The following is a 15,825-nucleotide window of genomic DNA, read 5'->3' on the forward strand; positions in this document are numbered from 1 at the left end:
TAGTCAGGTTTGAGGTCTTGGATATTAGTCTACTCCAGCCGGGGAACTACAATTGAATTAAAGAATGTTATTATTACTAGGTTAAGTGTGGTACAGTGCAGGAGAGGCCAGCCCGAAGTGATAGGATATCCCTATCATACACAGCAGAAACTGTTCTGGAACTCCAACATCCCTGATGGACTGCACAGATGCAGCAGTAAATGAAGAGCTAAGGCTTTATTTTTAAAACCAGGCTAAATCTTATATACAGATCTCCGCTTATATATACTCAGCTATGCTTAGTGAAGAGGGAGGAAACCTGCACAGTGCCAGCACTGCCTGCACACTCACTGACATCCATGTGCAACTAAATCTGGCCACAATTTTCCATCCTGCAATTTAGCAAATTTTTCCCAAGAGTGACAGGACCACCCTCCTTTCTGAGGAATTAGTGCAGTGAATCTTTTTTGCACTACCTCCAATGCCAGCATATCCTTTAAGTAAGGGGACCAAAATTGTGCACAGTACTCCAGATGTGGCTTCACCCCTACTGCGTATAGTTGTAACAACACTTTCCAATGACTCCAACCCCTATATAATATAGGCCAATATGCCATTTGCTCTCCTAATCATTTATTAGAAGAACAACTATCTCCTCTTGAAATTCACTTTACTTATTTACTCATGTACGGAATGTGAGTGTTGCTGGTAAGGGCAGCATGTATTATCTAATCCTAATAGCCCTTGCGAAGACGGCAGCAATCCAGTTTCTCGAACTGCTGTTGATCTTCTAATGAAGGTACTTCAAGAGTGTTGTTGGGGGGAAACTTCCAAGATTTTGACCCAGTGATGATGAAGGAAGGACGTGTGACTTGGAAAGGAACCTTTGGTGTTGGTCTTCCTAAGTGGTTGCAGATTTGCTGAATGCAGTCACAATAACCTGGGCAAGTAACTGTAGTGCAGTTTGTAGAAAAGGTAATGAATGTTTAGTGGGGTGAATGAAGTGCTCATCAAGTGTACTGTTCTGTCCTGGATGGTGCTAAGCTTCTGCAGTGTTGCTGGAGTTACCCTCACCCAGGAAAGGAGCCAAGTGCATTATAGAACATAGAACAGTTCAGCACAGGAACAGGGTCTTTGGCCCACGATGTTGTGCCAAACTAATTAAACACCTAACTAAACTAATCCCTTCTGTCTACACAATATTCGTATCCCTCCGTTCTCTGCATATTCATGTGCCTACCCAAGAGCCTCTTGAACACCTCTATCATATTTACATCCACAACACCCCTGGCAGCACATTCAGGCACCTACCACAATTATGCCCCTTCCTTGTGCCTTGTTAATGGTGGAAAGGCTTTGGTGAGTCAGGAAATGAGTCACTCACTACAGATACCCAGACTCTAATCTGATCGTGTAGCCAAAGTAGTCATGTTGTGGATCCAGGTGGCCTCTGGTCAATGGTGGGGACTCAATGACGGTAATGGCATTGAATGTCAAGGATAGGCGTTTAGATGCTCTCTTGTTGGAAATGGTTATTGCCTGGATGATGTGGTACAAATCACTTACCATCCTATGCCTGATTGTTGTCTGGGTCTTGAAGTACGCAGACATGGACTGCCTCATTTGCTGAAGAGATGTGAATGGAATTGAACTATGAATTCATCAGCAAACATTCTTACTTCTAACCCTATGATAAGCTCATTGAACCAGCAGCTGAAGATGATTGTCCCAGAGGAACTCCAGCAGTGGTATCCAGGGGCTGGGATTGTTGATCTCCAACGAGTTTCTCATTTTTTTTACAAGATACAAGTCCAGCACTGAAGTGTTTTCCCTTGATGGCCATTTGACCAAAGCTCCCTGAAGTTAGAGTTGGTCAAAATATTATCTTGATGTCGAGAGCAGCTAGCTACTCTCAATTCGCCTCTGGAAGATGGCATGAGATGTAGAACCAAGCAGTTCTTGTGAATGCCAACAGCGAGCAAGTTATTTTTTTTCAGCACAGTTTGATAGTACTGTTAACAATACTTTCCAACAATCTGCTGATGGATGATGGGAGGTTAATTAGGCACTGATTGGCCAGATTGGAGTTGTCCTGCTTTTTGTGTACAGGATACATCTTGGTAATTCTCCACATTGTGGGATAGAAGCCAGTGTTGTAATTGTACTGGAAGAGCATAGCTAGAAATCCAGCTAGTTCTGGAGCACAAGTCCAGTACTACAGCAGGGCATGTCTCATAGTCTTCATGCAGTGCTGTAAGACATGAAGTGAAATAAATTGGCTGAAGACTGGCTTCTGACTGGAGGGACCTCAGGAGGAGGTCAAAATAGCTCAGCCCTTCTAGCTGAAGATAGCTGCAAATGTTTCAGCCCTCTTTTGGCATTCAAAGGTCCTGCCATTGTAGTGAATGGTGATTCCCTTAGATTCTCCTCTGTCCAGCTGAGTCCCAGAACATCCTATATTCATAACTGACCATAAAATAACAGGCACTGCTGCTTAAATACAATGACAAGAGCAGAGCAGATGTGTATTCTCATCTCCCGAATCCCCAAAGCCTACTTAGCGCTGAGAAGACATACATTAAGGGTGTGATGAAATATCCCTAACACACTTGCTTGACCAGTACAGCTCCAACAATATACAAGGAGCTGTGAGGGACCCAGGGCAAAGCAGTTCACTTGACCATTCTATTGATCATCTTAAAATTTGCCTTCCCTCTGCAACCAGCACAAGGTGGCCTCAGTGTGGAACATCTTCCAGCTCCACTACAACAGGTCGCTAAACCTCGACCTCTACTATCTATGATAGCAGGCACCTGGGAACACCACCACCTTTGTTTCCTTCCAAGTCACACAATATCCTGAGTTAAATATAATGCCATTTCTTCAATATCCCTGAGTCACACTTCTGGGACTCCTTACATAATAAGCGCTATGAAAGTTCTTCCACAAGACAGATTGTGTTGATTTCTCTCCATAGGTACTGCCTGACCCAGAGTTCTTCCAGCCCCTTTGTGTATTGCTCCAGAGTAATTGGGGATGTGCAAAAAAAAAAATGCTGGCTTTGCCAGTGAAGGCCACATCGCGAAAATTAGTAAATAATTTAAAAGATAATAACATTGGCACTGTGCACTGCAGAAAAACAGAAAGAAAATTATGGAAGGGTTTTATTCAGTGGCAGATTACTTAATGGACATCATGCTGATCTTTAGCTGGTGGTTATATAGGGAACTGCTGCCTCACTACAGTGTATGTGTCGGCTTGTTCCAGACTTCTGCATCTGGGCACTGCAACATGGAATGGGCCAGAGGTCAGGTGCCAATGCATCAGATCTCCCGCCCACAGATGGACCAAGTCCAGCAGTGCTTCCTAGTCAGACTAGGTCGAGGCAGCAGATACACTCTCTGCCATTGGAGTGAGCTTGTCGACCTTCATTAAGAAGTTAGGTGGATTGGTTATTTTTTCTTTCCTAAATTAATTTTAAAGTTTTCAATTAATTTGCAAAAGGTAATAGTGTTTTTATATAAATTTATTATACCTTAATTTTAAAGTAATTATTAATGTTTTTAATTATTTAAATGTATTTTAATTTTTTTATATATCTATATGTCTCCAATCTTTGAAGATGTTCTTAAGTAGCAGAAAAGGCCCTCTGACAGCATATGTTGCCAGAGGGCCTTCAGGGCAGCCCAGGGATGTGCCTGAGGCAGTCCCCACTCGCTGACCTGTCCAGCAGCAAGACCTCGGGAGACTGGATATCACATGGCTGCAGGTTAGTGTGTGCATGGGGATCCCACAGAAGGCCAATGTCAGGCGCAGGCCAGGCACAATCTGACCCACAATACAGGCTGGTGAGCCAAAGGCAGCAAATAAGGTTTGATATGTTAATTATTCTGAGGACAGTACCATTTGCGTCATCCTTTGCTGCAAGATCCCGTTCAGTTGGCTGGGCAAAATTCTTTCATGCACTCAAAAAGAGTGGCTAGAACAATCCAGGGGCATTCAGTATTGAGTAGTATGTCCAGGAATATGTCCAAAACTTAGTGAAAGAAATCCAGTGAAGAAGAGAGAAAAGATGCAAAAGGAAATAAAGGCAAAGGGAGAATATGTCATAGAATCATACTGCAAGGAAACAGGCCCACTGAGTCCATGCCAACCATCAACCATCCACTTACACCAATCCTATGTTAATTCCATTTTACTTTCCTCATATTCCCATCAACTCCCTCAAATTCTACCATTCACCTACATAGTAAGGTCAATTTACAGTAACCAATTAACCTGCTATCCTTGGGACATGGGAGGAAACCAGAAGACCCGGGGGAACCCATTAAGTCACAGGGAGATCATGCAAACTCCACACAGACTGCACCAGAGGTCAGAATCGAACCCGGGTCGCTAGAGCTGTGCGGCAGCAGCTCTACAGCTGTGCCACTTGCCACGTTGTGACATGACAGAGGTTGCAGTTCAAAGTTGCTCTTATAGTGCCCTGGGATGTGTGAGGCATTTGTCAGAGATTCAAGACTCCAGGCCTATCTTTATGATCCCTGTGCCTGCTTGCTGATTTTGTGTCTTGAGAAAGGCATGCACTGTTAATACTTTTCTGGGAGGATTTGCTGCAACGTGTTGCCAGGCCACAGGAGATCATTCTCCTCAAGAGTTTCTCTCCTTCCTGCAGTGATGTATGTGTAGCATCACTAACTGCATCATTATACTGCCATCAGTTTTGCACTGTTTCCATACAACAGAGGACGTGGCCAATTTGTCCCATCAAATCTATTCCAGTCCAAAGAACAGTCCTATCCCCTGCTAGCTTTTTCCCCTAGTAACCTGTTCTCCCCCATATTCCCAACAGCTCAAAGCACTCAGAAGAAACCCATGTGGTCACATGGAGAAGGTACAGACTCTACACAGACAACACCAGAGGTCAGGGTCAAACCATGGTCACTGGAATTGTGAGGCAGCAGCTCTACCAGCTTTATCTCTGTGCTGCCCTTGCTATTCACGGAGGCGGTCAGCTCATGGATTGGCTTCCCAGCCTTAATTAGCAGAATTCTGTTCCTGTCTGTGCAGCTCACCCAGGGACTGATGGTTTGGGAATCCCACATTTTCCCCTCTCCTCCCCCCTCATCTGATGCTACTTATTGTGGTATTTTTACTTCTCTCTAATTAAGATATCTTTATTAGTCACATGTACATCGAAACACACAGTGAAATAATTCTTTTTGTGTAGAGTGTTCTGGGGGCAGCCCGCAAGTGTTGCCACATTTCCGACGCCAACATAGCATGTCCACAACTTCCTAACCTGTACATCTTTGGAATGTGAGAGTAAACTGGAGCACCCGGAGGAAATCCACGTAGACACGGGGAGAACCTACAAACTCCTTACAGATAGCAGCCTGAATTGAACTTGGGTCTCTGGTGCTGAAATAGCGTTACGCTAACTGCTACACTACCAGGCCTGCTCTATTTCTGCAGAACCCCTGTCTTGAACCCCATGCACTGATGCTCTGTCCAGCCTCAAGCTCAGGAAACAGCTGCAAGAGACTGTTGGGTTCAGTGCGGTGCTAAATTGGGATTGTGAGCCTTTTATATATTAATATTCACCTGCACCTTGCAGTTTGCTCCATGCCCCAGGGGTCATGGAGCAAACTCCCAGATGCAGGTGTGAGAATTGACTGGCAACAGGCAGAAGGCATGGCTGAAACACTACATGATTATTCTGTATCTGCCTTAACCAAGGAAGGTGTTGCTGTCGAAGTCTCAGCATAGATAGGGTCAAAATTGATGAGGACAAGATAAAAGAAAAATTGACTATGCTTAAATATGATAAATAACATGGTCTGGTTGGGATGCATCCCATATTGCTGATCAACTATGGCTGGAAATTTCAGAAGTACTGTGCAGAATCTTGGAATCTTCACTCGGTACAGAGATGGTATCGAGCACTGCAGAATGGCAAACATTACAACTTTGTTCAGTAAATAACCAGACAGAAAAATTAACAGTCATTGGGAAAGGTCTGAATTATTAATGACAAGCTGTGTTTGACTAACTTACTCCAGTTTTTTGATGAGGTAATAAAGGAGGCTAATGAGTATAATGCAGTAAATATCACACATAACTAACTTTCAGAAGGCATCCAATAAAGTCTCTGGCTGTTAGCAAAACTGAAACCGATGAAAGAGAAGGGACATTGATGGCATGGGTAAGAGGTTGGCTCAAGGACTGAAAGCAGAGAGTTATTGTAAATGGTTGTTTCTCAAACTGGTGAGAGACAAACAATGGTGTGGGTTGTTACTAGACCAGCAGTTCTGGACCAGTGTTCCACTGGCAAATTAAGGAATCCAGGAAATATAAATTCAGTAACAAAATAGACCTTGAATTAAAAAAAAAGCTGCAATAAGTCACCCCATGAGGTTACCAGATTGAAAAGCAAGGTGGTTATTTTGAAACTTTATAAACATTGGCTTGTCTACAACAAGAGTTTAGCATCCCATTCTGCTCATCACAGTTTAAAAAGGAATGTAAAGGTCCTAGATAATATGAACAGAGGGATAAGAGATTTCGGTTACAAGAACAGACTAAAGCCTATATTGTTCTTAGTGCAGAGCAGGTTAGGAGGCCAATACCATGATGGGTTTAAATAGGATAAATAGACAGAAACTGTTCCCATTAGTGAAAGGCTAAGGACACAGATTTAAAATAACTGCAAAAGATCCAGGCTGACAAGAATAAAACCTCTATAACACAGCAGGTAGTTATGATCTGGAATTCCCAGCCTGAAAGTGTAGTGGATATTTTTTAAATTGTGGTTTTCAAAAGAGAATAGATAAATAAATGAAGGGGGAAAAAAGCAAATGTGTTAATAATGAGCAGGTTAACTAGACTAACTGGAGACTCTATCAAAGCTAGGTATGGACCTGCTCTGCTGGGCTGAATGGTCTCCTTCTGTGCTATAATGATTCTAGCAAGTTTTATAGCAAGTTAAAATGGAGGAATATAGCTGAACTTTGCACTGCTACCATTGGGGTTCTGCTGCAGCTCTTCTAAACCTCAGGACTGACACAATCTGAATTAATCCCAATAGTTCTTTAACCAAAACTTCACAGGCTGTTTTTGCAACCATGCTTAAGAGCCAAGAAAAATGGTCAACACTTTCTATCAGCCATAGACACTAAGAGAGTTAAACATCAAGGAGTAAAATATACCTCTACAACGATAATTTATTTTATTGAAAATAAAATTATGCAGTTTCACATATCAAATGCACTCTCTAACCAGATGATATCTATATGTGTGTGTGTGTGTGTGTGTGTGTGTGTGTGTGTGTGTGTATGTATGTATATATATCTATCTATCTATCTATCTATCTATCTATCTATCTATCTATCTATCTATCTATATCTCAATCATCTGGTTAGAGAATGCATATAGATATATATATAGTATACTGTACATATACAAAGTATCATATCACAGCCCAACAATTCTCCTGCTCAACACTTAGCAAACAGTTTCTTACCCCTGAACATCAGAGTCAACTAGGATGTGGACAAGAATTCCAGTCACAGCTACCAATATTGGATAATGATCCACACTTTCCAAACCTGAGGAAGTAGGAAGGAGGGAATAAAATCATTAGTGCACTCATTTTTGAAATACAGTTTCTAACTTGCCACATTGATCTACATTAAAGCAAGATTGTTGCAAGAAAGTATGGAAGATCAGGGCCTAGTGTGTGTATTTTCATAGTCAAGCTTTAGATGAACAGATTTGTGAATTTGAAGAGAATCAAGGAATATGGGGATCAAACGGAAATGGAAACTTGAGGTTTCGGATCAGTCATGATTTCATCGAATAGTAGTGCAGGCCATTTAGTCAATCCCTGCTTTTCTTAATTGCAATGTTAAGCAAGACTGGGGCATAAAAACCTCCAAACTACTGGATTGCAAAGCAATCTTAGACTACTCTGCTGCTTAGTTCACATGACATTTTCCAGAATTTTACTCAAGCCTACATGTCAGTTTGACCACTTCCTCCACTGTCTTTGAAATAGCATCCATGCATATGGATTTTACTCTCTTGAATCATGAGTGCTATCCACTTCGGCATCAGAATGTTTTCTACAGCAAAGCAACACTTGTACTTATTGCAATGTGTAGGTGGCATGAGCTGAACAGCACAGAAATGGCCCCTTCGGCCCACCATGTCCATGCCAACCTTTTTGCGCATCTACACTAATCCCATTTGCCTGCATTAGCACATATCCTTCTGTGCTTTGCCTACTTAAGTGTCTGTCTAAATGCCTCTTAAATGTAGCAATTGTATCTGCTTCCACCACTCCCTCTGGCAGTGCGTTCCAGATATCAATTACTCTCTGTAAAAAGAGTAATATAATCACAGTAATATAATTAGATAAAATCTAACTATGAGCTGCATAGAGGAGAGGTAACCAAACACTGCTCACAGTCTTAATGTCTTAAAGACAAAAACCAAAGAGGTTTAGGAAGGGAATTCCAGAGGTTAGGGCCAAACATACTAGGCATGCTCATTAACACTGAGCTGAACTGATACTGTGAAAAGTGGTTTATAAATACAAATCCTTCCCACAATAATTTGAGGAACTGAAAGATGTGGAGAATTTTAAATTTGAAGCATTAGCAAAACTGAAAGCCAATGTAGGTGATGAGCACAGGTGAAAGGTTAATGGAGCTCGGGTAGGTGGGGATGGAGGAGCAAAATTCTGGATGAGCACAATGAAAATCAAAAAAATTGATGCTGGAAATCTGAAATAAAAACAGAAAATGCTGGAAACACTCAGCAAGTCAGGCAGCATCTGTGGAAAGAGAAACACATGTTTTAGGTCCAAAACCCTTCATCAGAACTGGGAAAGAGTAAAAACAGGTTAGTTTCAAGTTGCAGAGAAGCTGGGGGAGGGATGGAAGGGACAAGGGAACATCTCTGATAAAGTAAGACAAAATAGTTCAATGTGGAAGTTTGACACAGATTATGCTCCTTTGTCTGTGTTGTCTGTTACCGACAGCAGGGTTGTGGGACATGCCCAGTCTGTCAGGCTCAGGAATGCAGGCACAGTGTTAATGCTGTTTAGGTTCTTTAATAACCGACTCACAGGATGGAGACTGAATATTGGTTGGAAGAGGTATTTTAATGCATTAACTGCCTACATAATAATTTATTTTTTTAGCAGAGTCTGATTATTCTAAAACATGGCCAGATTAGATGAGTTTAAGGGATTTCCACATTGCCATACCAATTAATCAAATGGGACTGAATCCAATTTATTTATATTTTCATAATATTTGTCACTTACTTATTGCAATTACACATATTGCTAGCTTTTCCTCCTCCACAAAGCCAATCGTACCTAAATCCTCCCTCTTCCATCATCATTCCCAAGGCACCTTCAGGGCAGCACAGTGGAACACCTAGTAGAGCTGCTACCTCAACTCTAATGATCCAGGTTCAATCCTGAGCTCCTGTGTGGAGCTTGAACGTTCTCTCTGTGACTACATGGTTTCTTCTCACATCCCAAAGATGTGCGGGTTAGTAAGTTAATTGATCGCTATAAATTGTCCCTAATATGTAGCTGAACAGTAGGGAATTGATGGGAATGTGGAAAGTATAGGTTAATGGAAAATTAACGGCAGAATAGGATTGCTTTATGCCAGGAAAGACTCAATGACTAAAACAGTCTCCTTCGATATCATAGGAAATGTGGTAATTTGGACCTACAACTCCATTCTACTCCTGTCAGAGCCCTCTTCTCAGGGCCCTTCCTTCCTTTCCTCGCCCAGAACATTTTGCCCATTTACAAAGCCCAATGCAATCCCAAGATCCATCCATCCTGCCAGACAATGCTCTTCTGCTCTTACCGCTTCATTCCTTCATACTGAATCTGCTCAAAGTAATCAGATGTCAGGATACAGCTTTTCTTATACACAACCTTAATATGCACACACACAAACAATCTGAAACAGGGGATCAATGCTCCATATGCACCATATTGAACAGGGGGGACAATGCTCTGTGCGCCCAGTACTAAACAGAGATAGTACTATTTCCAGCACAATTGTATAAGTTGGAGGGTGTGTGGGGTGGGGTCATTCCTCAATAAACATGCAGATACAGAGGAACAAGTGCTGCATCCACACTCAACACAAAACAGGCAAAGCTTGATACCCAAATCCAATATAGGGAACAGTGCCACACATACACAAACACTCACCTCCATAGTTTTTGTTTCTCTTTTCTCTCTCTCTCTCTCTCTCTCTCTCTCTCACACACACACACACACACACACACACACACACACACACACACACACACACACACACACACACACACACACACAGTATCTCCAATGGACTGGGATTCTAGAACAAATCAAAACCTGCAACATCACAGGCAAATAGGTAGGTGATCATGCCGTGGGATTTATTTATTTATTTATTGCCGAGGCAGTGCTTTGAACAATAAGCCAGGGTATACAACTTACTATTATTTTATTAGATTAATAACTTAGATAAATATGACAAAAATTATCATCTGAATAAAACTAAGAGGCTGCAGCTGGTGGAACCTGGAGCATCAAACAATCTGCTGGAGGAACTCAGCGGGTCGAGCTACATCTGTGGGGGGAAAGGAATTGTCAATGTTTTGGGTCAAAACCCTGCATCAGGACTGAGGGTGGAGAGAGAAGATAGCCTTTACTGTCCACCCTCCGTCCTGAAGCAGGGTTTTGACCCGAAACATTGACAATTCCTTTATCCCTCAGAAACTGGTCGACCCAGAGTTCCTCTAGCAGATTGTAAGATTGAATAGGAATGGCCGGTCATGTGGAAGTTGGTGAAGACCAGTTAGGTCCCCAGTATCCACAATTACAGGGGTGCTGTTTCTAAAGGAACTTCAGTTCTAAGTTGCTGAGCTGGAACCTGAGCTGCAAACACTACAATGCACCGGGCTGCTTAATCGAAGAGGTTGTCAAACCCCTCAGGTTAGGTGGAAGTTTAGAACTGCTCAGTAGTCAGAGACAGGTGGTATGACTGTAAAGCAGGTGAGTGTAAGAAACCAGAATGCAGCGATGCAGGGGCCTCATCCAGCAGAAACACAATATATATGCTGCCTGTACAGATGATAATAAAGTCAGCACGAAGGATGGGAAAAGTGACCATGGCATCATTCAAAGAACAAGGAAAACGGTTTTAATAGAGAATAGAATGGTCTTAGAGATAGACACTATCCTCTACAGTCAAGGCAAAGTTCTGAAAGCTGGTTGTCTGCCTGGTGACAGGGTTAGAAATGAGCTGAGAATGAGAGAGGAAGGACTTAGCTGGTATGTGTAGAAACCAATTCCATAGGTAGAACTAGAAAGGTGGTTCCTGAGAGAGGTCAAGGAGTTAGGGTCAAAATTAAAATTCAGAACATCAAGAATAATAATTTCAGGATTATTACCCAAGCCCATGCAAACTGGCATATGGTGGAATGGATCAGAGTTTAATGTGTAGCCCAGGGATACAGATGCATGAGACACAATAACACTGGGGGAAAAGACAGTTATTCTGTTGGGATGAGCTTCACTTAGTGAGTCTGGGGCCAGTATCATTATAAACTAAATATCCAGAACAGATGCTATTAACTAATCAGGCTGTGGTGGGAAGAGAGAGAAAAGGTTCATATGAGATTAAATATCAGGCAGAGACAAAGTGTTTAAGGATAATAATACAACATCAAGTAAAGTCAATTCAAGGTAAGGTAGAAGTTTAAAGTGTTGCATATGAATGCATTCTTTACAAAACAGATGAATTTATAGCAATAAATAGAGACACCTGTGCCTGATCTAATAACCCAACATGTGTGGTAACCAAGCTTGGGAATTAGGTATTCCAGGGTTTTCAACAGTTAGAAAAGAGAGATGACTAAATGAAAGGAATTCTTCAGGTTGTTACTAGGAGGGGTCACAGGGATTAGTATTGGGCCCTCAGCTACGAACAAAAATAAACAGAATGTAACATATCTGGACTTGCTGATGATACAAAGCTGGGTAAGAAAATGAGCTGAGAGGAGGGTAAAGTCTGGGTTTCTCTTTATAAATGTACTGCACCAATAAAACTCAGCTAAATATCGTTGTGAACTCAAAATCAAAACAAGCTACAGTATTGACAATAAGTGCCATAAAATTAAATGTTAGTGTTTTATATCATTGATTGATGGTGGCACCACAGGTAGGGAGCACAGTGACAAATTAAACGTGAAATCTAGTCAAATGTTCAAGTTCATAAATCATGTGCTAGGACACCCAGATCCCTCCGTAGCTAAGAGCTTTGCACTGTCTCACCATTTAGCTTCTTTGTTTTGATTCCCATCAAAATGGACAATTCCACATTTTTCACATTATACTCATGCAAATAAAAGCTTTTCACTGTAACTCAGTACATATGGCAGTATTAAACCAATTATCAATTAATTGCAGATCACATTTAGCCTATCTTTATTCCTTTCTAGTCCCCTCAAATCTCTTCACAACTTACTTTCCTATCTACCTTTGTGTCACCTTAGTACTGTAACAGAAAACAGAATGCTGGAAGAACTTAGTGGGTCAAGCAGCATCTGTGAAGGCAAACAGTGTAAGTCAATGTTTCAGGTCAAGACTATGCACCAGGTCGAGACCATGCACCAGGTCGAGACCCTCCTTCAGTCCTGATGAAGGTTCTCGGCCCGAAACAGCAACCATTTCTTTTCTTCCACAGATGCAGTTTGACCCACTGAGTTCTTCCAGCATTTCTGTTTTTTGTTCTAGATTACAGCATCTATAGTCTCTTTTGGCTTATAGTACTGTACGCTGTTACTTTGGCTGCTGAGGCAAGTTGTATTGACCTTAAGAGTCAGTGCGGTGTAGACGTGCAAGATTGATGCCTGGGATGAGGGGCATAATATACAAATATTACCTACTAAATAAGCACCACAAGATTGGTGAGTTGCTACTTTGAGAGACTGTGCCACATGACCATCTCCTGTAACGTTGTTTGTACTCTTGTATGGTGTTCAGTTGAAGTTCTACACATACACACAATCCCAAACAAACTGCTCTAGATAAAAACAGTTCTCTTTAGCAAACAGATGAACAGTGCTTTATACACACAGCCTTAGAGAAGGTGTCAGTGATCCATACATACACAATTTGTAAAACACTCAACCAAAATAATAAGTATTCACCACACACACCCAAATTCTTTACCTGGGGACTATGATTCTACATACCTAACACTAAACATGAGGAAATCAAAATTCAGTGCTGCGACAGACTAAGCACAGAAACTGTACTCAGAACCATTAACATGTGGAAAGGGCTTCAGAGGTATAATTCTAACAGGAGGACAGTGCACTTCACACATACCAGAAGGCAGTGTTCTCCATAGACAATCTTGAGAAGTGAACAATGCCTCAAACTGATCCTAAATGGGCACAAAACCCTTTACACACATTTTAGGACTCCCATTAAGTACTTCACACACATATCTTAAATAGGTGACAGTGATTTTATCATACAGATTTCCATGCAAAATCCCAAATAGACGGACAGTGCTTCATAGGTGAAACCCAAAGCAGAGAACAGTTATCAATAAACAGTCAATTCTTAACAGGAAGACAGGACTCAATGCTCACTCAGGAGTCATCTATACATACAGTCTCACATTGAGTGAAATACATGACAGGCACAGTTCTGAACAGATGGACAATGCTTCTTATATAAAAATGGAAAATGCTTGAAATATTCAGTTGGTCAGCCAGCAGCAATGGAAAGGGAAACCGTCAAAGACTTTCATCCGGAATAGCTAGAGATAAAGCAAGTTTTACGATAACAGAGAAAGGGACAAAGTTGGAGAGAATAAAAGTGAAGTTTGTGAATGGAGTTGAAAGGAGGTGATAATAGGAATCCAAAGGATAATGTTGAGGTAGTGTACAGGCAACACAACTATTTGAAAGTACCAGATGAACATGCTAGAAAAGTGAAAATAACCATGCCTGGAAATGCTGATTCACCAAAACTGTTGAACTCAATGCCAAGTCAGAACCTGAGGTGCCATTCCTTGAGATACAATGCAATGTTTACAAATTCAAGGGCACAGGGATCAAAGTGGGAGTGAGATGGAGAATTTAGTGACAGGCTTGTAGACTGAACAGTGATGGATTGGCCTCAAATGTAGAGGTCACCACATTGTCAGCAGTAATCATACTAATACATAGATAGCTTCACCAGGGATGGGGATGTGCTGGGCCTGATCCTAAGAAATAAAGCTGAACAAGTGGATGAAGTGTCAGTGGGCGAGGACCACGTGGATAGTGATCATAACTTGTTAAGTTTCAAAGAAGTTATGAAAAGGGATAAGGATGGTCTGAAAATTAAGTGTATGAATAAGGGAAAGGCCAATTTTAATATCATCAAACTGGACCTGATAAATATAGACTGGGAGCAGATATGTGCAGGTAGACCTACCTTTGGGAAGTGGGGAGTATTTTAAAAGTGAAAACATGAGAGTTCAGAGCTAGGTGCTCCTCTAAGTCTGAAGGGCAAGGACACCAAGTCCAGTGAACCCTAAATATCAAGGGATATCAAAGATCTGATAAAGAAAAGAAAGGAAGCTTACAGTAGGTATAGAGAACTGAAAACAGGGGAGATCCTTCAGAGTAATAGATGGTATAGGAGAGTGCTTAAAAAGAAATTAGGAAGGCAAAGAGGGGCCATGAAATATCACTGGCAGATGAGGTTAAGGAAAATCCCATGGTATCTTATAAATATATTAAGAGCAAGAGGGTAAGCAGGGAAAGAGTGGGGCACATTAGGGCAATCTGTGCATGGAGCCAGAGGACATCGGTGAGATCTCAAATGGATACTTCTCATCTGTATTCACTAAGGAGAATGGCATTGTCGTTGGATAATTCAGTTGGATCAATGAAATTCTCAAACATATTGAGATTAAATAGGATTAGATGTTTTAGTACACTAAGAAAATCTGCAAGGCAGAGCATTATTTAATTGGGGGTAAATTGGGAAATGTTGATGTAAAAAGAGATCTGGGTGTCTTTGTAAAGTAGTTAGTGAAAGAAAACATGCAGGTTCAGCAAGTAGAAGAAACAAATGGTATGTCGGCCTTCATTGTAAGAGACTTTGAGTACAGGAGCAGGGATATCTTGCTGCAACTATACCCGACCTTGGTGAAACCAGAACTGGAGTATCATGTGCAGCTTTGTTCTTCCTACCTAAGAAAGGATATACATAGAACAGAACAGCATGGGACAGGCCATTCGGCCCATGATGTTGTGCCGATCTTGATGCTGATTTATACTAAATGTCCTCCTCCTGTGTATCATCCATATCCCTCCAGTCCCTTCATATTCATATGTCCATCTAAAAGCTTCTTAAACTCCACCAAACTGCCTAATTCCACTACCACCCCTGGTAACCCATTCCAGAAACCCACCACTCTCTGCATAAAAAACTTGCCCCTCATTTTGCCTTTAAACTTCCCCCCTATAATCTTAAAAGTATGTCCTCTGATGTTTGACATTTCTACCCTGGGGAAAAGATTCTGACTGTTTACCTTATCTATGCCTCTCATAACTTTAAAAACTATCAGGTCACCCCTCAGCCTCTGACGCTCTAAGAAGAACAACCCAAGTTTGTCCAAGCTTTCCTTATAGCTCATATCCTCTAATCCAGGCAGTATCTCGGTAAACCTCTTCTGCACCCTTTCCACAGTCTCCACATCCTTCCTATAATGGGCAACTAGAACTGCACACAATACTCCAACAGCGTTCTGACTAAAG

General features: G+C 41.6%; 1 protein-coding gene across 2 annotated transcripts in view; it reads right to left on the bottom strand.

Moving 5' to 3' along the window:
• The window catches only part of LOC127571811 (E3 ubiquitin-protein ligase RNF123), a 331,679-nt gene that overhangs the window by 103,056 nt on the left and 212,798 nt on the right, over positions 1–15,825 (bottom strand). For both annotated transcript variants that reach the window (XM_052018522.1, XM_052018523.1), the window contains exon 35: positions 7,502–7,586. In XM_052018522.1, coding sequence (XP_051874482.1) covers positions 7,502–7,586 — 85 coding nt within the window. The remainder of the gene's footprint in view (positions 1–7,501; positions 7,587–15,825) is intronic.

The sequence above is a fragment of the Pristis pectinata genome, chromosome 6, assembly GCF_009764475.1.
Source record: "Pristis pectinata isolate sPriPec2 chromosome 6, sPriPec2.1.pri, whole genome shotgun sequence".
Taxonomy (NCBI): Eukaryota; Metazoa; Chordata; class Chondrichthyes; order Rhinopristiformes; family Pristidae; genus Pristis; species Pristis pectinata.